The 23192-nt window shown below is 44.7% G+C and overlaps 1 protein-coding gene across 4 annotated transcripts in view; it reads right to left on the bottom strand.

Annotated features, from left to right (window-relative positions):
* Positions 1–616: 616 nt before the first annotated feature.
* Positions 617–23192, bottom strand: part of cd247 (CD247 molecule) — a 195375-nt gene continuing 172799 nt past the window's right edge. For all 4 annotated transcript variants that reach the window (XM_072513681.1, XM_072513684.1, XM_072513682.1 and 1 more), the window contains exons 5-8: positions 20026–20067; positions 13945–14001; positions 12297–12332; positions 617–3062 (exon numbers count right to left, since the gene is read on the bottom strand). In XM_072513681.1, the coding sequence (XP_072369782.1) occupies positions 2979–3062; positions 12297–12332; positions 13945–14001; positions 20026–20067 (219 nt within the window). In that variant the 3' untranslated portion in view covers positions 617–2978. The remainder of the gene's footprint in view (positions 3063–12296; positions 12333–13944; positions 14002–20025; positions 20068–23192) is intronic.

Genomic DNA, 23192 nt, shown 5'->3' on the forward strand with positions numbered 1-23192 from the left:
TTTGGTGGGTCAAATAGAATCATAGACTCCTCCAGAGACGTGAATTTCCAGCAAAGTTTATTACTATCTTGAGACTTCTGAATGACAGTATGACAGCAAACATGCAATGGATTGGGGACTGAGCCCCTTCATATTGGGATGGGCAGAAAGCAAGGCTCTGTGATTGCGCCAACATTCAGACAACCCTCAGCCTCCAGCTCCCGATATAAAAGGGTTGCTTTCTCACTCAAATCAAGAAAACCAAAATCCTCTACTGGCCGGGCCCCAGATAAGCACCTGTTGTTATTGATGGGGTGACTTTATAAGTTGTTAGTCACTTCCCATATCTCGGCAGCTACATTTTATCAAAAGGTCACCATGTCAAGAGTATATTGTTTAAGTCTTGCCTGTTTCAGAATTTATGCTATTCAGTGGAAATACATCAATTTATATTACACATTCTGTATACAATGCTTTTGTAGCTCACCAATTTACCATAAAGCATTTTGTTACTCTAACTGTTCTAAAATTTGCATTGATTTTGAAGTTATGTCAACTAATTGGAACAGCTGTTGAGCTTCACTAAAGAGGATTTCCAGATAAAACTTGGGAATAAAGAATCAAAGGACTATTAATATTCAAATCAACATTGTTAGCTACCCTTTTTTAATACAGAAAGGTTGACAGGCATTACAGGCAACATCTTAAATACATAAAACTGTAAAATTAACGATGACTAAAAATTATTTGAAACAACTGCAAAATTAAGCTGGAAATTAAACATATCTCACATCAGTTAGGCCCACATTCAAAATAAGTTAAATAGCATCCTGGAGTGCCTGTTCAAACTAACAATCAGATGGGGTGTTACATTTCCTAAGAATTAACATATTATGTTAATTTCACCACTTGTAGATGTTCAGGTTGCCCATTCATTTCCAAACAATAAATGAATCCCTCTGCCTTTCTCGATCTGCCTGTGCGTTAATTTAGTTATGAATAAATCTTTGATTTGTTCATGGACATATGGCTTTTCAAAGCTCTTTTTACTGAGTATTGAAAACATAATGCTACAATTATGGTTGAGGTGATCTGATTGCTGCAATTATTCATAAATAAAGGAAGCTGCTTTTAAAAACAACCAGGAACTTTCAGAATGGGAAAACAAAAAAACTGTCCAAAACAGAGCATTAAAGTGATTAGTGGTAGCTGTAGTTGAGTCAGCTACTTATTATGAAAATGTTGCCCTGAAGCAAAAACTGAACCTTAATTAGTAAATTAATTTTAAACCTTGATGCAACCATAATAATCATTGAATTTTAAAGCACAGAAACATGTCGTCCAACCCATCAAGTCGATACTGACTGAAATAGACCTATCTGACCTAATCACACTTTACACTTCTTGGTCTGTAGCCTGTAAGCAACAGCACCTCAAGTGCAAAGTGAAGTATTGTTTAAATGCAATCAGGACTTCTGCCTCGACCACTTTTTCAGGCAGTGAGTTCCAGATTCTCACCTCCCTCTTGCTCAAAAACAATTTACTTCACCCTACTCTATTCCCTCCACCAATTATAAATCTGCCCTTGGTTATAGACCTATCTGCCGAGGGAAACAGCTTATTTCCTGTAGCAGCTCTTTGAAAGAGCTATCCAATTAGTCCCACTTCCCCGCTCTTTCCTCGTAGCCTTGCAAACTTTCCTTTTCAAGTAAATTGCTTTTGAAAGTCACTATTGAATATGCAATTTCAGGCAGTGTATTTCAGGTCCTCATAACTTGTGCATTAAAATAAATGAAGCGTACATGAGCTCAGTAGCCATTGCATTTCTTGTCTTGAATACATGGGCAACAACTAGAACATTTGACCAAAGATCCCATGAGTAGCAGAAAATACTGATACAATAAAGACGCACAATTCTGAAAAGCACTTGGGTGATTAGAAAGGTTTTATTCTTTTTCTTGCATTTTTGAGTATTCCTGATAATTTCTCAAACTATTTTTAAATAAATATGTATTCATTAAAAATGTGTTGTCTATATCTTTGTTAGTTTGTCAGCCAAGTTCAAAGCCAAGGTGTTGGAACAGTGGATGGAATTAAAACTAATGCTTAAAGCTTTTATTGTGGCTAAATACTTATTAGGAACTCTAAATATTTATTTTTGAAACTGAACGATGCTGAAGTCATTTGCTTAACACTATATTGTATTTAGCCAACTTAAAGTTTAGAGGACTTTGGATAAATTATGCTTTGCCTACCAACCCAAGTGCTTTACTTTGTCACAGGAAAGGTGAGCCTAAAATGTGCAAGGTAACATAAAAACCTATTCTCAGACAATTTCACTGAAAGGTATACAATCTCACTGAAGTAAATGAATTCAATTGTTAGCTAGAAAAATGTTTACAATTGGAAAAAATCTTGTTACTATGCATTTATAATAGTATTTACATTGTTCTTTATCTGTATAATTGTTTTCATACTCAACCATTCCAAAAATGTCTTCAGATTCGGATTCAATTGGTTTTTCATAAAGAGATTGAAATCCCTAATTCTGTTTTGATGTCATCTCTTTACTTTTTGCACTGTTAGAAACTGTTTATCTTGTAAAACACCTGTTTACATTTAGATATATTTGTTTCTTATTTTTAATATTTTCAGTTCCAGTATAGCATAGCATTTTATTATGACCTATGCAAAAATGCAACAAAAAATATAACTTCCAAACATTCGTGTAGGCTTAGCCTATCTTTTCCACGTTACCTGAAAAGCTTCAACCAATACAGTATGATCCACAGAGGCAAGTAAGCTTGCAGGTCCTGGCACAGTTATTGTAGAGTACTTTCACAATATATTTTTTTAAGATAATGTAAAAAAAATTTAAAAATAGATTTTGCTGGTAAATAATGTTGGGAACAATTTCCAGATTAGCAATAACTTTTTGCTGGTCGAATTGAGTTAATCCGAAAGGCTTTCCACTCTTGGTTGTCCTTGCAATAACAATCTCAGCGACGAGGGTGTGGAGGCACGGCTGGTAATGGCTGCATTTGCAGTTGGTCATATGTGTCTTGTGTAGCTGCACTCAGTCCCTGCAAATAATTGCATTAAACTGTTAGCTAATTGGATGTATCAAAAATAAATACTTTTATATTAAATTATTTTTCACTGCAGGGATAATTCATTGATGCCCTGTAGGAAACTCAGGCTTGCAGAGAATGTTGGTCAGAGATAACTACAGGTGTAGTTATCTGATTTTCCACCAGACAATTCCTACAGGGGCATATCACACCACCATGTGTGATTACAAAAAGTTACCTTGTTTAAGGTGTTTCTATTTTTAATTCTCCTTAATATTGGGCTGGATTACAAAGTTTTCCAATTCAATTCACTGTGGAGCAAGTATGTGAAGAATGTAGCATAAAGTCCGTAAATCAGGAATTTTGGTGAGAATGAGAATTTGGTACAGAAGAAGAAGCTGATCCATTGCTTCTAATAGATTGATTTATGTAAGCTTCCCGCAGCAAGTATTTAAAGATATTGCCCAGTGTTGAAGTTAAATGCTTAATGCACATTAGTCTGTAGACAAAGAAAAGACAACAACAAACTAAAAAGCGAATATAAATAATCTATGTCAAGAAATAGCAGAGCATGTTCTGTGTCTGTGGTAGTTTGTGGACAGCAAGACTGTCCCAAGTGAACATGCCTGCAGCAGATGTCTCTACCTCTAATCTCCAGCTCCAGCTCAACACATGCAGAACAGTAGGCAAGAGATCAAGTTTGGCGATTGCCAGGAGCTAATTTGAAGAATAGAACCTTAAAGGGTTATAAACCCTGGATTATTACCTGAGACACATGCAAATTGACATTGAGGCAAGTATATTGGGGAGGTGAACACCTGATTTAAGGAGTGGTGTGAGAAAGAATATTTCCATTTCATGGGACACTGGCACCAGTACTGGGACAGTAAGGGAGCAGTGAGCTGGGCTCCACTTTCAACAGGCTGGTACCAGAGTGCAAACAAAAAGAATAGATTGGGCAGGTGCAAGAACTTTAAACTAGTAAATGTGCTGTGGGTGGAGCTTGGGCAAAGGTGTTAGAGGTAGCATAAATAATTGTTCAAAACCAATCAAAAGTGTAACGAGTAGAGTAATCTTGGAAATTTATGTTTTAGGCACTACAGGTAAAAGAAAAACTATATGATGTAAACTATTTATACCAGAAGAGACAAATCAGAAATAGGGGTGAAACAAAACATTAGAACAGAAGCACAAGTTAGGGTATGTGGCCCAAGTAAACATTCTTATACAAAGATTTGGACTACAAGGAACAAACTGAGTGAATTGCAGTTGCAAGGACTATATGCTTCATGCAAAAACAGTAAGAACCTAGTATATTTTGTTTCCAACCATAAGGTCTATGGGAAAGGCAGGGTAAACAAGTTGGGGGTGAGTAGCCTTGGTGATTAAGGATGAAATTATTACAAGTAAAAGAGGATGTATCAAGTGATAAGCAAACAGAGGAGACTGGACAGTATTAAGAAATTGAAAAGGATTTAACACTAATGGGAGTTGTTTATAGGCCCCATGGTAGTTGCTGTGAATTAATAGATTGTGTAAATACAGACATTAAACAAGCGTATAGTTACGGCTAAGTGGTTTTAATGGGAGATGTAACTCTCATACAGACTGGATAAACAATAGCACATGACAGACAAATGGTGAGTTTTGTGTGTGTCTAGGATAGCTTTCTGTAACAAGGGGCAGGCTAAATTAGATTTTGCATTGTGTCACAATAGCCTAATGGTGCATGAACATCTGTCTAATAGTAAGCAGAACATGGTGGGGTTCAACATAGTTTTTGAAAGGGAGAAACGCAAAACAGTTACTAAGGGCGCTATCTACCAGCCTCCCATGGCAGCGTTTAGCACTGGTTTCCACAACCGTGGACCAGGCGTAACAGCACTTGGGGGAAGGAAGGTGTCTCAGGTAATTGGGGCCTCTGGGTGAATGGGCTCTGGACAGGGTGGTTCTCCCAATGCCACCTGGGCACCATGGCGCTGCCAACCTAGCACCCGTGCAGTGCCACCCGGGCACCCTGGTGGTGCCAAGCTGGGCAGAGCCAAGGTACCCAGGTGGCATCTTGCTCAGGACAGGGATTGGGCGGTGGGGTGCGGAGGACTCGCGGAGTCCCTAATTAGTATATTGGGACATTGTGGGAGTCCAGAGGCCGTGAGGTGGGCCAGGAAATAGGTGTCATCTCCTGCACTGACGAGCTGAGTCTTAAATGTGGCCTCGCCGAGGCCCAGTTAACAATGGGGTCGTTCTCTGTGTTCCAAGCACCAGGGAGCACCTTGCTAAATACACCCAAAACGGGACTCTTTTTTTCCATTCAATCTCTCTCACTCGAAGGGTGCGATCCAATGACCATGCTGTGCCTAAAAAACAGCTCGCCGCGGCATGGCCGATGAAAGGTGTGGGGGTGCCCTGCATGAGTGTTGGAGAGCTTCCCGTAGTGCTTCTGGGGGTGGGTCGGGGGTCACTTCAGGGGCTTCAGAACAGGGCACCATTTTTAAATGGTGTCCCGATCTCTTGCTACACGAGAGTTCCCGTGAGTGGAGTTCTCCAGTACACTAACCGACTATGTGCGGCCTTGGCTGTGCGATCCCCACTGAGGGTCTTTATACAATACGAGTCGCATTCTATAGCCATGTGTTTCATGATGCTGCGAGTGCTAGGAAACACGCGGCTAAATGCACTCACTATGGGACTCTGTCCCCAATTAGTTGAATTGAGCCCTAAGATTGTAGATTTAGGTACAGGTGAGGTGACTTTCATGGAATGTGACTGACGCTCTACGGACAACTGGGCAAATCCAAATCAGGTAAACTAACAAGATGACAGATGTTTTAAATCAGAACCAGTTCATTCCCGAAGAGGCAGGTGGTCTATCTGCAAAAGAAAACAGCCATGGCAACTAAAGATAAAGAGACAACATAAAACTAAAAAAGCATGCAAAAGTACAAAAGCAAAGCGCAGACCCTGGCCAATTGAAAAGACACTAAGTACAGCAAAGGATGAAAACACATATTGAGCTATAAAAAGAGAGTATAATATAAAAACCTTGCAATGGATATCAAAATCAACACAAAAATATTTTAGTGATGTTCGAGAAGTAAATTTCTTGAAAACCGATGTGATATTTTCAATAAAAATATGGTGGACACTGAATAATTACTTTGCATCGCTATTAACAGTTGAAAAAGAGGTCAGCATCCCAGACATTCAAAAAAAAAATCCAAGTTTGAATCAGATGTTAAACAAAATTAATGTAAACTAACAATAATGTAGGAAACAATGGGCTGCATTTAACAAAAGAGTGTACTTCTCACACCCCCTCGGAAAGAAAGTTGATCAGCAGCGGCCAACACGCTAAATAAGCCCGCCATGCAACCATAACATGCTGGAGACGGACTAAACTAGCTGAGAGTGGGACTTCTGCCCCTCATTGGGAAGAAGTCCCACCTGCGATAGCTGTGGCCGGAAGCACTAGCATTCCTGGCAGCCCCAGGGTTCCATAGTGGGCGCTGCCAGGACCGCAGGAAAGAGTGTAATGGTTGCTGCAAATCAGCAAGTCCTGGGCTTTTAGGGTGGGGGAGGATCCGAGACCCCAGGGATCTGGGTTTTGGAAGGCTGATGGGGATGTTCCTGATGCACACCCCTCTCCCCAAATGAGATGCCCCCTTTCCTGCCGTTTTTCATCGAAGCTACAGAAAGCAGCCTGCTCGTCCCCGCCCATGCCAGCTGCATTATGGTGTGGGCAACATATCCCTATGAATAGGCAAATTGACCTTTAATTAATCATGTAAATATAGTAGGCAGATGACCAATTTCGGCACTAGTTCATTAGTGTATTCTGGGGGTCAGTTTGGGAGTGGGCAAGAGATCGTGGGCTAGCCACACAATATATCATGAGTCCCCCCCCCCCCCCCCTCACCATGCAACTGAAATCACATCCAGCAGGGGGCTGTAGAATCCAGCCCAATGACAACAGTGACAAATTGCCAGGTACAGACGGTTTCTATCCCAGAGTTTTAAAGGAAGTCAGTGAGGGAATTGCAGGTGTCCTAATTATACCAAAGTTTAATTGATTTAGGAAATGTTACTTTAGGTTGGAAAATTGTGCCTGTCACTCTCCTAATTTCAGAAAGGTGAGAGAGAAATCAGTAAAATGTAGACCAGTTGGCCTAACATCTGATATTCGGTAATTACTAACATACATAATTAAGGACAGGTAGGGTAACTGACCACCTTGAAAATGTTCAGCTCATCAAAATGAACCAGTATGGATATGTGCAAAATGGTTGATGCCTGACAAAACTGATTAAATATTGTGAAGAGGTGACTGAAGGAGTGAAGCAGGAGAATGCATTAGTGAGATGTATTTCCAGAAGGCATTTGATAGAAGTCCCTCATACAGACATGGCTAAAGTCGTATCTCATGAAATTGGTTAGTAGAGGTCCAAAAATACTTGGGAACCTGCTACATGGGTCATCATTTATTGTGCCTGTTCATGATATTTTTATCATAAAGGCTAATAGAATACTGGCATCTAGAGGACTGGAATAAAAGGGGGGATAAGGTGGAGAAGTAGGCTGCAAGTGTTGGGCACACTGGATAAGTGGAGCTTGTTCAGGGATCAGCTACTGCGTGTTCTTGATAAGTATGTACCGGCCAGGCAGGGAGGAAGGCGTCGAGCGAGGGAACCGTGGTTTACCAAAGAAGTGGAATCTCTTGTTAAGAGGAAGAAGGAGGCCTATGTGAAGATGAGGTGTGAAGTTTCAGTTGGGGCGATGGATAGTTACAAGGTAGCGAGGAAGGATCTAAAGAGAGAGCTAAGACGAGCAAGGAGGGGACATGAGAAGTATTTGGCAGGTAGGATTAAGGAAAACCCAAAAGCTTTCTATAGGTATGTCAGGAATAAGCGAATGACTAGGGAAAGAGTAGGACCAGTCAAGGACAGGGATGGGAAGTTGTGTGTGGAGTCTGAAGAGATAGGCGAGATACTAAATGAATATTTTTTGTCAGTATTCACTCAGGAAAAAGATAATGTTGTGGAGGAGAATGCTGAGCCCCAGGCTAATAGAATAGATGGCATTGAGGTACGTAGGGGAGAGGTGTTGGCAATTCTGGACAGGCTGAAAATAGATAAGTCCCCGGGTCCTGATGGGATTTATCCTAGGATTCTCTGGGAGGCCAGGGAAGAGATTGCTGGACCTTTGGCTTTTATTTTGATGTCATCATTGGCGACAGGAATAGTGCCAGAGGACTGGAGGATAGCAAATGTGGTCCCTTTGTTCAAAAAGGGGAGCAGAGACAACCCCGGCAACTATAGACCGGTGAGCCTCACGTCTGGTGAGCCTATCACTGGTCTGATTAGTAAGTTTGCAGACGACACAAAGGTTGGTGGAATTGCGGATAGCGATGAGGACTGTCGGAGGATACAGCAGGATTTAGATTGTCTGGAGACTTGGGCGGAGAGATGGCAGATGGAGTTTAATCCGGACAAATGTGAGGTAATGCATTTTGGAAGGTCTAATGCAGGTAGGGAATATACAGTGAATGGTAGAACCCTCAAGAGTATTGAAAGTCAAAGAGATCTAGGAGTACAGGTCCACAGGTCATTGAAAGGGGCAACACAGGTGGAGAAGGTAGTCAAGAAGGCATACGGCATGCTTGCCTTCATTGGCCGGGGCATTGAGTATAAGAATTGGCAAGTCATGTTGCAGCTGTATAGAACCTTAGTTAGGCCACACTTGGAGTATAGTGTTCAATTCTGGTCGCCACACTACCAGAAGGATGTGGAGGCTTTAGAGAGGGTGCAGAAGAGATTTACCAGAATGTTGCCTGGTATGGAGGGCATTAGCTATGAGGAGCGGTTGAATAAACTCGGTTTGTTCTCACTGGAACGAAGGAGGTTGAGGGGCGACCTGATAGAGGTATACAAAATTATGAGGGGCATAGACAGAGTGGATAGTCAGAGGCTTTTCCCCAGGGTAGAGGGGTCAATTACTAGGGGGCATAGGTTTAAGGTGAGAGGGGCAAGGTTTAGAGTAGATGTACGAGGCAAGTTTTTTACGCAGAGGGTAGTGGGTGCCTGGAACTCGCTACCGGAGGAGGTAGTGGAAGCAGGGACGATAGGGACATTTAAGGGGCATCTTGACAAATATATGAATAGGATGGGAATAGAAGGATACGGACCCAGGAAGTGTAGAAGATTGTAGTTTAGTCGGGCAGCATGGTCGGCACGGGCTTGGAGGGCCGAAGGGCCTGTTCCTGTGCTGTACATTTCTTTGTTCTTTGTTGTCTGTAGTGGGTAAAGTCTTGGAGGGGATTATAAGAGACAAGATTTATAATCACCTAGATAGGAATAATATGATCAGGGATAGTCAGCATGGCTTTGTGAAGGGTAGGTCATGCCTCACAAATCTTATCGAGTTCTTTGAGAAGGTGACTGAACAGGTAGGCGAGGGTAGAGCAGTTGATGTGGTGTATATGGATTTCAGCAAAGCGTTTGATAAGGTTCCCCACGGTAGGCTATTGCAGAAAATACGGAGGCTGGGGATTGAGGGTGATTTAGAGATGTGGATCAGAAATTGGCTAGCTGAAAGAAGACAGGGTGGTGGTTGATGGGAAATGTTCAGAATGGAGTTCAGTTACAAGTGGCGTACCCCAAGGATCTGTTCTGGGGCCGTTGCTGTTTGTCATTTTTATCAATGACCTAGAGGAAGGCGCAGAAGGGTGGGTGAGTAAATTTGCAGACGACACTAAAGTTGGTGGTGTTGTCGACAGTGTGGAAGGATGTAGCAGGTTACAGAGGGATATAGATAAGCTGCAGAGCTGGGCTGAGAGGTGGCAAATGGAGTTTAATGTAGAGAAGTGTGAGGTGATTCACTTTGGAAGGAATAACAGGAATGCGGAATATTTGGCTAATGGTAAAGTTCTTGGAAGTGTGGATGAGCAGAGGGATCTAGGTGTCCATGTACATAGATCCCTGAAAGTTGCCACCCAAGTTGATAGGGTTGTGAAGAAGGCCTATGGAGTGTTGGCCTTTATTGGTAGAGGGATTGAGTTCCGGAGTCAGGAGGTCATGTTGCAGCTGTACAGAACTCTGGTACGGCTGTATTTGGAGTATTGCGTACAGTTCTGGTCACCGCATTGTAGGAAGGACGTGGAGGCTTTAGAGCGGGTGCAGAGGAGATTTACCAGGATGTTGCCTGGTATGGAGGGAAAGTCTTATGAGGAAAGGCTGATGGACTTGAGGTTGTTTTCGTTGGAGAGAAGAAGGTTAAGAGGAGACTTAATAGAGGCATACAAAATGATCAGCGGGTTAGATAGGGTGGACAGTGAGAGCCTTCTCCCGCGGATGGAAATGGCTGGCACGAGGGGACATTGCTTTAAACTGAGGGGTAATAGATATAGGACAGAGGTAGGTTCTTTACGCAAAGAGTAGTGAGGCCGTGGAATGCCCTACCTGCTACAGTAGTGAACTCGCCAACATTGAGGGCATTTAAAAGTTTATTGGATAAACATATGGATGATAATGGCATAGTGTAGGTTAGATGGCTTTTGTTTCGGTGCAACATCGTGGGCCGAAGGGCCTATACTGCGCTGTATCGTTCTATGTTCTATAAAAGGAGGTGGAAGTCCTGTTTCAGCTATTGCAAAGTCGTGCTTAGACCATATCTGAAGTACTGTGAGCAATTCCGAGCACCATATAGTAGGAACAATATATTGTCTCCAGAGGGAGTGCAGGATAGATTTACTAGAATGAGACCTGAACTGCAAGATTAAATTGCAAGGAGCAGTTACACAAATCAGAGTTTTATTCCCTGGAATGTGGATGTTAAAGGGGTTGTATGATCACAGTTTCCCAGATATTAAGGGGAACTGAGAGAGTACTTGCTGGTTCAGGAGTCTTGGACAAGATAACATAGTCTAAAAATTAGAGTTGAACCTTTCAGGTGTGAAATTAGGAATCATTTCTACACAAAGGACAGGATTTTACAGGATTCTGTAGTCTCCATCCCCTAATCGAAAAGTTGGTCATCAGCCCACCCACCCAAATCCCAGCTGTCCCACAACAATATTACACAGGATGCAATCTTGACTGTTTCGGAGTAGGACTTCCACCCCCAACTGGGAGGAAGTCTGACCCCAGAGAGCTGCTGGCCAATCTGATTGCACACCCATCGTAATATGGGAGACGGGTCGGGAGTGGGTGGAAAGGCCATCCACTTTATTTTACAAGCACCACCCCCCACGCCTCCCAAGCTTCAGATACGTTAACCGGTGGTCATAAAACCCAACCCAAAGGCTGGTAGAAGTGTAGAACTTTTTTCCACAAAAGGTAATTGATGCTAGATCAGTTGTTACATCGATGAATCTCATGAGAGAAAGTTGGGTATTTGGAGTTAGGTCACAAATCAACCATGATCTCATTCTAAATCGCTGGCTTTGAACGTAGACCAAGGCAGACCAGTAGCACGGTTCAATTCCTGTACCAGCCTCCCCGAACAGGTGCTGGAATGTGGCGACTAGGGGCTTTTCACAGTAACTTCATTTGAGGCCTTCTTGTGACAATCAGTGATTTTCATTTCATTTTTCAGTAGGCTAGGAGGCTAAATAGCATACTCATGTTCCTATGGAATAGGATTCCAAGGGGATCAATAATTTGCATATATGCAAACCATGATTTGTGTATATATATGCTACCTACGACAACAATTTGCATTTATATCATGCCTTTAACATAATAAAATTTTCCAAAGCATTTCACAGGAACATTATTAAATAGAATTTGACATAACAACTTAAGGAGACGTTAGGACAAATGACCAAAAGATTGGTTAAAGAGGTAGGTTTCAAGAACTATCTCAAGAGATCGAGTGGTGCAGAAGTTTGGGGGAGAATTCACAAAACATTGGGCAAAGCAAGATTGCCAATGGCACAATGACGATCAGGAATGTGTCAGAGGCCAGAATTGGAGGAGCACAGGGAGCTCCAGAGAGTTTTAGAGTTGAATGAGGTTAAAGAGATTGGGAGTTGCAAAGTTCTGGAGAAATGTGAAAATGAGATTTTTTGAATCGAAATTGAGGTATTGCTTAACTCTGAACCAGTGTAACACAAGGGTGATGGACGAATAGGGCACAGTGCATGTTAGGTTAAGTTTCCACTTGGTGGAAGATGAGAAGGCAGCCGAATGGCTTATTTATCACTTTTATGTCTTCTTCAGAAGGCAGCAACTCTACTAATTTATTTCCTACCTGGTAAATATCGTTCCCTCCTTTGCCTCTTCGCTTCTGTTCAGGAAGAAAAACATACAATTTGCTTTATTCCTAAAGTGCATATTTATCTCTGCTAAATTTCACATGAACACACTTGAGGATAGATTGTCCAAAGTTTTTGCTCACATGTGACAACTTGCATCTTATGAACATCTACCAGAAAATCAGAATGAGGTACAGACAAGGTCCTTGAATACTTTTCCCTTTGTGGGTTTCACTGAATCCTAAAAGCGCAGAAGCCTATTCTACCCATAATGTCTACATCGGGTCTCCGAATGAGCAATTCACATAGTGCCTTTTTCCATAGATCTTCCATATTTTTCCTTTTCAGTTAACAGTCTGAAAGATGTTTCTACAGATGTGCCATTGAGAGCATCCTATCCGGCTGCATCACAGCTTGGTATGGCAACTGCTCGGTCCAAGATCACAAGAAACTGCAGAGTGTGGTGAACTCAGCCCAATGCATTACACACGCTTGCCACCCTCACATTGATTCTGTCTACACCTCCCGGTGCCTCAGGAAGGTAGACAGCATTATCAGAGACCCCTCCCACCCAGGCATTGCCTTCTTCCGACCCTTCCATCAGACAGCAGGTACAGAAGTCTGAAGACCCGCACATCCACTCATAGGAGCAGTTTCTTTCCCACAGCTACAAGACTCCTCATCAACTGCCCCTCCGACTGATCTGTTCCCTGTAAGAACACTCTTGACGATGCCCTATGCTGCTCGTGATCATGTATTTGCTTTGTTTGTTCCATACTGTAATCAATCACTGTTTGTCGATGTCCCATATGTCAGTGTACTCTGTTGATTATTCTTTTTGTCTACTATGTACACACTGTGTATGTTCCCTTGTCCGCGGAAAAATACTTTTCACTGTACTTCGGTACATGTGACAAATCAAATCAAATCAGTCTAATTTATTTTTGATTGCACCCGCCACACTCTTGTTCCCTTTCCTTTCTATTCTTTATTCTTATTTCTTAGTCCACACCGTGCCTGCATCTTAAGCTTTTCAGTTGTATTGTTGCATTTCTCTTATCATCTTTCCCAATATCCACAATGAATTTGAAAGCATCCTATCAATATTATAGGAAGCAAGCAGTCTGCTGAGAATTATTGGTGCATGGAGGCACAATTTGTGGTCCTGGCCTTGCTAGACCTGCTATCTAGCTTTCAAGACTGAACATCTCTTATCTGGGACTTCCTGGTGTTGAAAGATCTGCTAACTGAAATAAATTAATAGTGACATAAATAATGAAATAGTATGTGTGCATATCATACAAAAACTACACTCTGCACTTGAGGCAGTGATCTGTACACATTTGCACTGGAGATGTAGGCAGTGCAATATTTATTCAGTTGGTGACATAAGCTGAACAAATCAAAACTCTTTGTCACTAAAATAATTTCTTCTTCCCTCCAAACTCAATCTTTTTGCTTTGATGGGAATACAACTTATTTATTTTGTAATACGCAAATACATTGATAGTGAGAAAGACAGAATTCGACATGGTAAATAGCTTTTAACGTGATGGACTAAGTGAAAGTATCATTTATAATTGGTCATAATTGTTTACAGGAAGTTACTATAATCTATGCATGAATCCGTGCTTCTCATCATACCTGCTGAGTTGGTTTGAGTTCACCGTAAGGCTCACTCCTGTTCTTGGGATTCAGTTTCTGCAAACAAAATAAATTTTGACCTTTTGGTTAAAATGTAGATCAATTACAAATGAATGTACCTGTCAATGCAATTTTACCTCGAAGGATAAAGGCAGCAGATGTGTTGGAATACTGCCGTCTGAGTTCCCCTCCAAGCCACCCTGACTTGGGACTATAACTCCGTTCCGTCAGCGTCGCTGGGTCAAAACCTTGGAACTCCCTTCCGAACAGCACTGTGAGTGTACCGACTCTGCATCGGTTCAAGAAGGTGGCTCACCACCACTTTCTTAAGGGAAATTAGGGATGGGCAAGAAATGCTGGTACTCGCCTAGAAAGTGACACCCACATCCCATGAAAGAATTTTTAAAAACACGTGTTAAGAGATGTGCAAAACGAGTGCAAGTTGGTTTTGTTCTATTGAATGCCAATTATTTTACACGCCATCTTCACACATGATCAAGAATTACAATGTTGACAGGCATTGGTATATGCTGTATTAATCTATGACACCTGGTGGATGATGCACACAGCTGATTGACTTAAGAGCTGACAGGGAGTTGTGCTACAGGGATCATTAGGGTATTTTGAGTGGGGCAGGTGAATGGGGTCGGGGAGGGCGAGTGAGTAGATTAAAATTTCAAAAATCTACCCAACTCTTTCAGGCCTCAAATATGCCCACTTGCAGTTTTGACAGTGATGGGTTCAGGGACATGGGCAGCTCACAAGATGATCCAGATATGCTAATAAGACTGAATGCTTCAAATTTTGACCCTTATGTCTGCAGAGTTGTGATATGCCATCAATGACCACACGACGGGTAGTGAACATAACTGAGGCTTTAATAAACTCAACGGAAAGCCTCCTGGCCTCGGATCCCAAACTGAGGCAGCGGTGGAGACTAGCCACCTTTATGCCGAGCCCGAGGGAGGCGGAGCCAGCAGGGACAAGCCCAGGCATGTAACAGTACAACAATACAATACAGTAGTTTACCACATTCACCCCCTGTTTTTAAAAAAAAAAAGAGTCCGGCGGGGGTAAAGTGGACTTCAAGATCAAGTCTGTCGTGGGCCTTGACATTCCGCCGTGATCGCCTCAGTCCCGGCTGTGGTGTGGGCACCGGTGTCGAGACCTGTGCGTCCAGGAGTGTGTCGTCCTTTTCATCCAGTAGTTGAGTCGGTGGAGGGAGGGGCGGTGTGTAGGAGGGGTTGGTGGTGATGGCCGCCGGTGGGCCTGCAGGTGCCAGACCTTGAAGTAGCTGGGTAATGGTGGAGGGAGACGGTGTAGTATCGGGGGTGGTGGTGATGGCCACTGGGGAACCTGCAGGCGCCAAATCCCGGAGGGAGACTGTGTCCTGTCGCCCGTCCTGATGTGCCACGTAGGCATATTGTGGATCGGCATGGAGGAGCAGGACCTTCTCGACGAGGGGGCCTGATTTATGGCTCCTCGCATGCTTCCGGAGGAGGACGGGCCCTGGGACTGTCAGCCAGGATGGGAACGAGACCCCTGAGGTGGACTTCCTAGGGAAGGCAAACATACGCTCGTGAGGGGTCTCGTTGGTGGCAGTACACAGGAGCGACCGGATGGAGTGGAGCGCATCGGAGAGGGCCTCCTGCCAGTGGGAGACTGGGAGACATCTAGACCATAGGGCCAGGAGGACGGCCTTCCAGACCGTCGCGTTCTCCCTCTCCACCTGTCCGTTGCCCCGGGGGTTGTAGCTGGTCGTCTTGCTGGAGCGATGCCCTTGCTGAGCAGGAACTGACGCAACTCGTCGCTCATGAAGGAGGAACCCCGATCGCTATGGATGTAGGTGGGGAACCGGAACCAGGTGAAACGACTGTGCAGGGCCTTGATGACGGTGGCAGATGTCATGTCAGGGCATGGGGTGGAAAAGGGGAATCTTGAGTACTCGTCAACAATGTTGAGGAAGTACACATTACGGTCAGTGGAGGGGAGGTGCCCTTTGAAATCGATGCTAAGGCGCTCAAAGGGGCGAGAGGCCTTTACCAGGTGCGCTTTGTCTGGCCGATAGAAGTGCGGTTTGCACTCCGCACAAACCTGGCAGTCCCTGGTCACGGTCCTGACCTCCTCGATGGAGTAAGGCAGGTTGCGAGCCTTGATAAAGTGTAAAAAAATGGGTGACCCCCGGATGACAGAGGTCATTGTGGAGGGCCTGGAGTCGGTCTACTTGTGCGCTGGCACATGTACCGCGGGATGGGGCATCTGGGGGCTCATTGAGCTTCCCAGGTCGATACAAGATATCATAGTTGTAGGTGGAGAGCTCGATCCTCAACCTCAAAATCTTGACTTTCTTGATTTTGCCCCGCCGTGTATTGTTAAATATGAAGGCGACCGACCGTTGGTCAGTGAGGGGAGTGAATCGCCTGCCGGCCAGGTAATGCCTCCAATGTCGCACAGCTTCCACAATGGCTTGGGCTTCCTTTTCGATGGAGGAGTGTCGAATTTCGGAGGCATGGAGGGTACAGGAGAAGAAAGCCACGGGCCTGCCCACCTGGTGAGGGTAGCAGCCTGAGTAAAGTTCCAACGCATCGCTTTCCACCTGGAATGGAATGGACTCGCCCACAGCGTGCATCGCGGCTTTGGCAATACCTGCCTTGATGCGGTTGAAGGCCAGGCGGGCCTCAGCCATCAGGGGAAAAACGGTGGATTTAATAAGTGGATGGGCCTTGTCCGCATAATTGAGGACCCACTGGATATAGTAAGAGAAGAACCCCAGGCATCTCTTCAGGGACTTGGGGCAGTGGGGGAGGGGGAGTTCCAGGAGGGGGTGCATGCGGTAAGGGTCGGGCAATGGGACTCCGTTTTCCACAACGTAGCCAAGGATGGCTAGGCGGGTTGTGCGGAAAACGCATTTTTCCTTATTATAGGTGAGGCTCAAGAGTTTAGCGGTGTGGAGGAAGTGCCGGAGGTTTTCGTCATGGTCCTGCTGGTCATGGTCACAGATGGTGACATTGTCTAAGTACGGGAACGTGGCCCGCAGCCCGTACTGGTCAACCATTCGGTCCATATCTCGTTGGAAGACCGAGACCCCATTGGTGACGCCGAAGGGAACCCTGAGAAAGTGGTAGAGGCGGCCATCTGCCTCGAAGGCAAGTGTATTGGTGGTCCTCCGGGCAAATAAGGAGCTGGTGGTACGCGGACATCAAGTCAACTGTGGAGAAGACTCATACTGCGCAATCTGATTGACCATGTCAGATATGCGGGGGAGGGGGTACGCATCGAGCTGCATATACCGGTTGATGGTCTGACTGTAGTCGATGAACATCCGGTGCTTCTCCCCAGTCTTGACGACCACAACTTGGGCTCTCCAGGGACTGGTACTAGCCTCAATGTTCCCCTCTCGTAGGAGTCGCTGGACCTCCGACCTGATAAAGGTCCTGTCCCGGGCACTGTTCGTCTGCTCTTAGTAGCAATGGGCTTATAGTCGGGGGTGAGGTTAGCGAAGAGCGAGGGTGGGGCGACCTTAAGGGTCGCGAGGCTACAGACGGTGAGAGGGGGGCAGGGGTCCACCGAACTTTAAAGTAAGGCTTTGGAGGTGGCACTGGAAGTCGAGCCCCAGTAATAGGGCAGTGCAGAGATGGGGAAGGACATAGAGTTTAAAATTAGCGTATTCTACACCTTGTACAGTAAGGGTCACGACACAGTACCCCCGGATTACTACTGAATGTGATCCGGAATCCAGGGAGATTTTCTGGGTCGCGGGTAAGATTGGGAGGGAGCAGCACCTTACCGTATCTGGATGAATGAAGCTGTCTGTGCTCCCAGAGTCGAAAAGGCAGGCCGCCTCGTGCCCGTTGATCCAGACGGTCATCATAGATTTTGTGAGGTGATGAGGCCGGGACTGGTCAAGCGTGATGGAGGTGAGCTTCGGAAGGTGATGTGTAGGCCGGTCGGAGGTAGTGGCGACCAGCGTACGATCGGGTGAGCAGGGCTCCCGGGAGGCTGCGGAGTGGTCCCAAGATGGCGGCCCCCATGGGTCGCACGTGGCGGCCGAAATCGAAGATGGCGGCACCCACGGGTCACACATGGCGGGTGGCGCGGCAGCTGGGGGTGGCCCCGACAGGCAGCAGGCAGCGCTGCTGGGCCTAGGAGTTTTTGGGAGAGATCGGACCTGGCAGGCTTTCGCAAAGTGGCCCTTCCTCCTACACCCATTGCAAGTCGAATTCCGTGCAGGGCAGCATTGTCTGGGATGCTTACCCTGGCCGCAAAAGTGGCACCTCGGGCTTCCGGCGTTGGCGGGCTGCTGCGCGGCACAGGCTTGCGCCGCACACGAGTCGGGTGATGGCGGCACCCACGAGGTCGCTGCGTGGTCGGAGGTTTAGGCTTCTATGTTCTGGAAGGCCACCTCCAGTGAGTTTGAGAGCTGCACTGTCTCTGGGAGGCCGAGTGTACCCCCTTCTAGCAATCGCTGGCGGATGTAGTTTGATTTAAAGCCTGTGAAATAAGCGCCCCTGACCAACAGCTCCGCGTGTTGGGTAGCCGATACCGCCTGGCAGTCACAGTACCGGCAGAGTACCCGCAAGTCTCGCAGGAATTCTGCTAGTGATTCCCCAGGGCGTTGTCGTCTCGTGGCTAGTAGGTGCCTAGCATACACTTTGTTTACCGAGTTTACATAGTGTCCCTTCAGCAGCATTATCGCCGCCGTATACGAGGGGGCGTCCCTGATAAGAAGAAAGACTTGCGGGCTCACCCGAGCGTGGAGGATCTGCTTCTTTTGGAGGTCGGTGAAGTCTTTGGTGAACGATCTGAGGTACGCTTAGAAGCAGCTTAGCCAGTGCTCCGATGTTGCTGTGGCGTCGGCTGCCTGTGGGTCCAGCTCCAGGCGATCAGTCTTGAGCGATTAATTCATCTTAGATGTTTAGTTTATTAAATTGATATGCCATCAATGAACACACGACGAACGGTGAACGTAACTGAGGCTTTAACAAACTAACGGAAAGCCTCCTGGCCTCGGATCCTGAACTGAGGTAGCGGCGGAGACTAGCCACCTTTATACCGAGCCCGAGGGAGGCGGAGCCAGCAGGGACAAGCCCAGGCATGTAACAGTACAACAATACAATACAATACAGTGGTTTACCACAAGTGGGTTTCACAGGGTTTGGCAGACCCAGCAGCTAAAGTGAGGTGAGAACAACCAGCTCCATCAGAAATGAGCACTGAATGTAGAGCAGAAGTGCATCCCCAAGCTTACCTTCCTTCCCTGTGATCGACCTCCCAACCCACATTCAAATCATACTTCCCCATTGCAATCAATGATTCCCACTTCTCCCCTCCCCAGCTGTAGCCTTCCATCTAATGTCTTCCCACCTGCCAGCCAGCCAAACTCTCAATGTAGTTGGACGCCAGCCGGAAAACAGAGAAAAAAAGAATTCGGAAGGACCAACATTACTCCTATTTCCCAGCCATCATCACGCCCCATAATTCTCAGAATGAGATTTGAAATAAGTTCCACAACTTGCAATATTCTGCACATGCCTCTCGGGGCTAGGTGATGATGATTAGGTTTTACATCAGAATCAAAACATACTTTTGATCACATCCTACACACTTCAGTGGTGTAGTGGTATTGTGACTGAACAAGTATTCCAGAGACCCAGGGTAGTACCCTGGGGACCCACCATGGCAGATGGTAAAATTTGAATTGAATAAAAATCTGGAATTAAAAGTCTAACAAAGACCATGAAACCATTGTCGTAAAAAGCCACCTGGTTCACTAATGCACTTTAGTTGACTCTTAAATGCCCCCTCAAGGGGCAGTAAATGCTGCCCCAGAATAACAAAAACTTGGGATCGGGGGTCCAGCTAACAGATTCTGCTCCTTCTCATGTTATTCACAATCCAGCAGAATACTTTAATTACAAGTCAGTTGGGAGATGATTCAACTTTGTGCCAGATAAATACTAAGAGTTAAAAGTGTGTGCTATTATTATATTGCTTTACTGGGGAGGGACTGCTGAAAGGACTGTTTGGACAGTAAAGATTCTGCAGCATGCATAGTCATTTCTTAAATTCTGAACTACTTACGGAGTAGGTGTCATTATGAGCCGCATCATCTCTCCTTTGGTTCTGTTAAGAAAAAAAAAAAAAAATGTTATATATTTAACAATGTTTTGCGAAGTTAATACATTGCATACAGAAAATTAGACTGTTGACTCCCTGGCTACCTTAAGGGGTACTGCAGCACTTGCATGTTTCTGGTAGCATGCCCCTTTTATATGTATATCAGGATCCTAGGACTGCAATTTGCTATTATTGGTTGGAAATGGTCACAGCGTGCACTAGGGGTGATAGAACCAAAAACGTGCCCTGCAAAGATAAGTTTGTAATTTTGCCCTATTCAAAGACCCACCCTCCACATTAATGACCAACTCCTGCATTTACATTGCTGCCAAATGGGGCAGTCCGATATCGGCCTGACTTATTACTGTGAACTGCATCAGAATACCTGTTTGGCTCCTCGCAGCTCATGAGGGCCTAAAAATGGCAGCCACCCCTTTGCTATAATTATGGGCATTCAACCAATGTGCTGCATTGATGAGGAAGTCAAAAGTCGACCCCTTGGAGGCTGCAATCAAGTGTTTAACATTTCAGATCAGTGATGATTGATCGAAGAAAATTTGATGTTTGCTGTTTGCCTTATGTTCAACTGAAGTTGTTCTAGGTTTTATTTATAATTTTTCACACCTTGAGGTTCCATTTGTTTCTGATCAAGCTGACCTGAAAAGAATATTCTTCTTTTCCCCCTCCCCTCTCCTTGAGACATGGTAAGCAATGCTTTGGGTGGACTGCTGTAGGTAAAATCAGACTATTTTGCACCATTGGGACTACATAATCCTTTAATCTGGAACAGGAATTGGACCAGCCAACGTCCAGTTTTAACAAAGATGGGACAGGTGAGCAACCAACCCACTCACGGAAAACAGGTTGATTATTTAAATATTATAATGAGGCTATGTGCCTTCACTTTACCAGTCAATCTACCAGAGGCGGCCAGGTTTTTAGGGAATCTCGGCATCTCAAAACAGGTGACAGGGTCTGAATCCATTAAGTAAATGACTTCATAGTGCTGCTTGTGGGTCAGGAAGAGCAAGAGTGTTTACTGGGTTAGTTTGTTCGCTGCCCTACCAACACAACCATCAAAACCACCATGGGACCCTCCCCCACTTCCCACAATCAGGACTCCCCCAATACAATTATTGCTGATCAGCCCTGCAAAGAAGACTTTCTGCTCAAAAGGCCTAGAACCTGTCAACCTGGCTGCTTGTGAGCAAGAATCTCATTTACAGGAACCTTGGAATGATATATTCAGGAAATACATTCTGCTGGTTTCCCAAACCCATCCCCTCTAACACTGAACAGCTCAGCTTCAGGCTAAAGTAACCTACTTTCCCCAGATGTGAGGCACACACACCGCTCCACCCCCCCCCCCACCCCCATTCCACATTATGGTTGGGTGGGGGTTAGGTATGCACAACTTAGTATTGATTTTTGTGTATAATGTCTGTTCTTTCTATATTTTCCGCTCTTGACATACTCATATAGTTAAACACTGAATTACTCAAGAATTTACTGATGAAAAGACAGTTGAAAGTAAGAAACTGTGACACTGCCCACTTAGTCACCTATACCAATGTTTTAAAATTGATTTACATGCATATCTTTTGTCTTGTTAACTAGAACACGCTGGGAGAAATTAAATTTTCAATTTGCATTTTCTGTATTATCTTTCATCTCATCTGGGACTGAGCAAAAATCTGCTATTCTTTCTTTCAAGGGCAAGAATCTATTTCCAGATCCATTGTCCTTCACTTACTGCTGACTTCACCTTTTCTAATTTCATCTTTTGCCAATCTTCACAATCTCCTCTGACCTTCCCATCTGATATTTCAAACAATCCATCCTCAGTTTCATCCACGTTCACGCCAGCTCAATGAATGCATGCTCAGTACAAATGCTGAACTCTTCTGCTGCCTTTGCCTTCACAACACGCTTCAACCTCTCTGATTCATCTGGATCCCTCTCCCTGGCCTGCAACACTCTCGGTCTTTTTATCGAGAACTGTCAGTGTGATAATAAACTGCTTGTCAATTCCCTCATGCCTTCGCTCTGGTCTATTTTTCTCTGAACTTTGGCAAGGATATCTATTCCCAATTGCTTTCCAGTGCTTCTCACTGAAAGTAGATACCTTTGAAAACTGGGTGATGCTATCCCTTGTGGAGTAACTGATCTTAAGTCACAGAGAGCTCATAGATAAATATTGTCTCCTGAGGCAACGTAGTAGATGGTTCCTAGTATGCTCTGGAGGAACAAAGGAACAGTGCTTTCTTTTCCAGCAGTTCAATATCTCCATACAAATAAGAACTGCCTGCGAATCATTCTAAATCTTTTTTTCTGAATAATGGAGTAATTGTTGTTATGGAATAAAACCCCTTTGCACTGGCCCTGTCAGAAGCTGTGGTTATCTATTATTTGGAGGCATTCATGTTTCGTGGGTTACGTATGGCCTGTACCTTGGCCTGAAATTCTTGCATGTTATAGAATCTTAATGGACTAAAACAAGATCTGGAAGCTCCAAATAACCAGATCTTTCTCTTCAAGAGGGACTACAGAGATTATCATTGATTCCTTCGCTGGAATCTTGTGAAGGATTTATTTCACAATGCAGCTGGAAACCTGGGAATCTACAGAGGTATATAACAGAATTGCATGTTATCCTTTGCAGTCACCTGAGCACTCCAGCAACTGGATATCTTACTAGGAAGCAATATCATTAATATGCTACTAATTGAATCAGCACAATGTTTCATCTAATTTACTCTCAGAGAGGCTGTTTTGTGCTTTGCAGCAGTTTCAGAACTGGTTGACATGCAAATATACTGTGAATACGGACATTTATGTTGTACAAGATTTGAAAGTTCAGGGAAATGTTGCAATGGAATTAGTTTGAAAATATTCAGTAGCACAGTGGGTAGCACTGTTGCTTCACAGCGCCAGGGTCCCCGGTTCGATTCCCGGCTTGGGTCACTATCTGTGTGAAGTCTGCATGTTCTCCCCGTGTCTGCATGGGTTTCCTCCGGGTGCTCTGGTTTCCTCCCATAAGTCCCGAAAGATGTGCAATTAGGTAATTTGGACATTGTAAATTCTCCCTGTGTGTAGCTGAACAGGCGCCGGAATGTGGTGACGAGGGGATT

Source organism: Scyliorhinus torazame, chromosome 8 (assembly GCF_047496885.1).
Source record: "Scyliorhinus torazame isolate Kashiwa2021f chromosome 8, sScyTor2.1, whole genome shotgun sequence".
Taxonomy (NCBI): domain Eukaryota; kingdom Metazoa; phylum Chordata; class Chondrichthyes; order Carcharhiniformes; family Scyliorhinidae; genus Scyliorhinus; species Scyliorhinus torazame.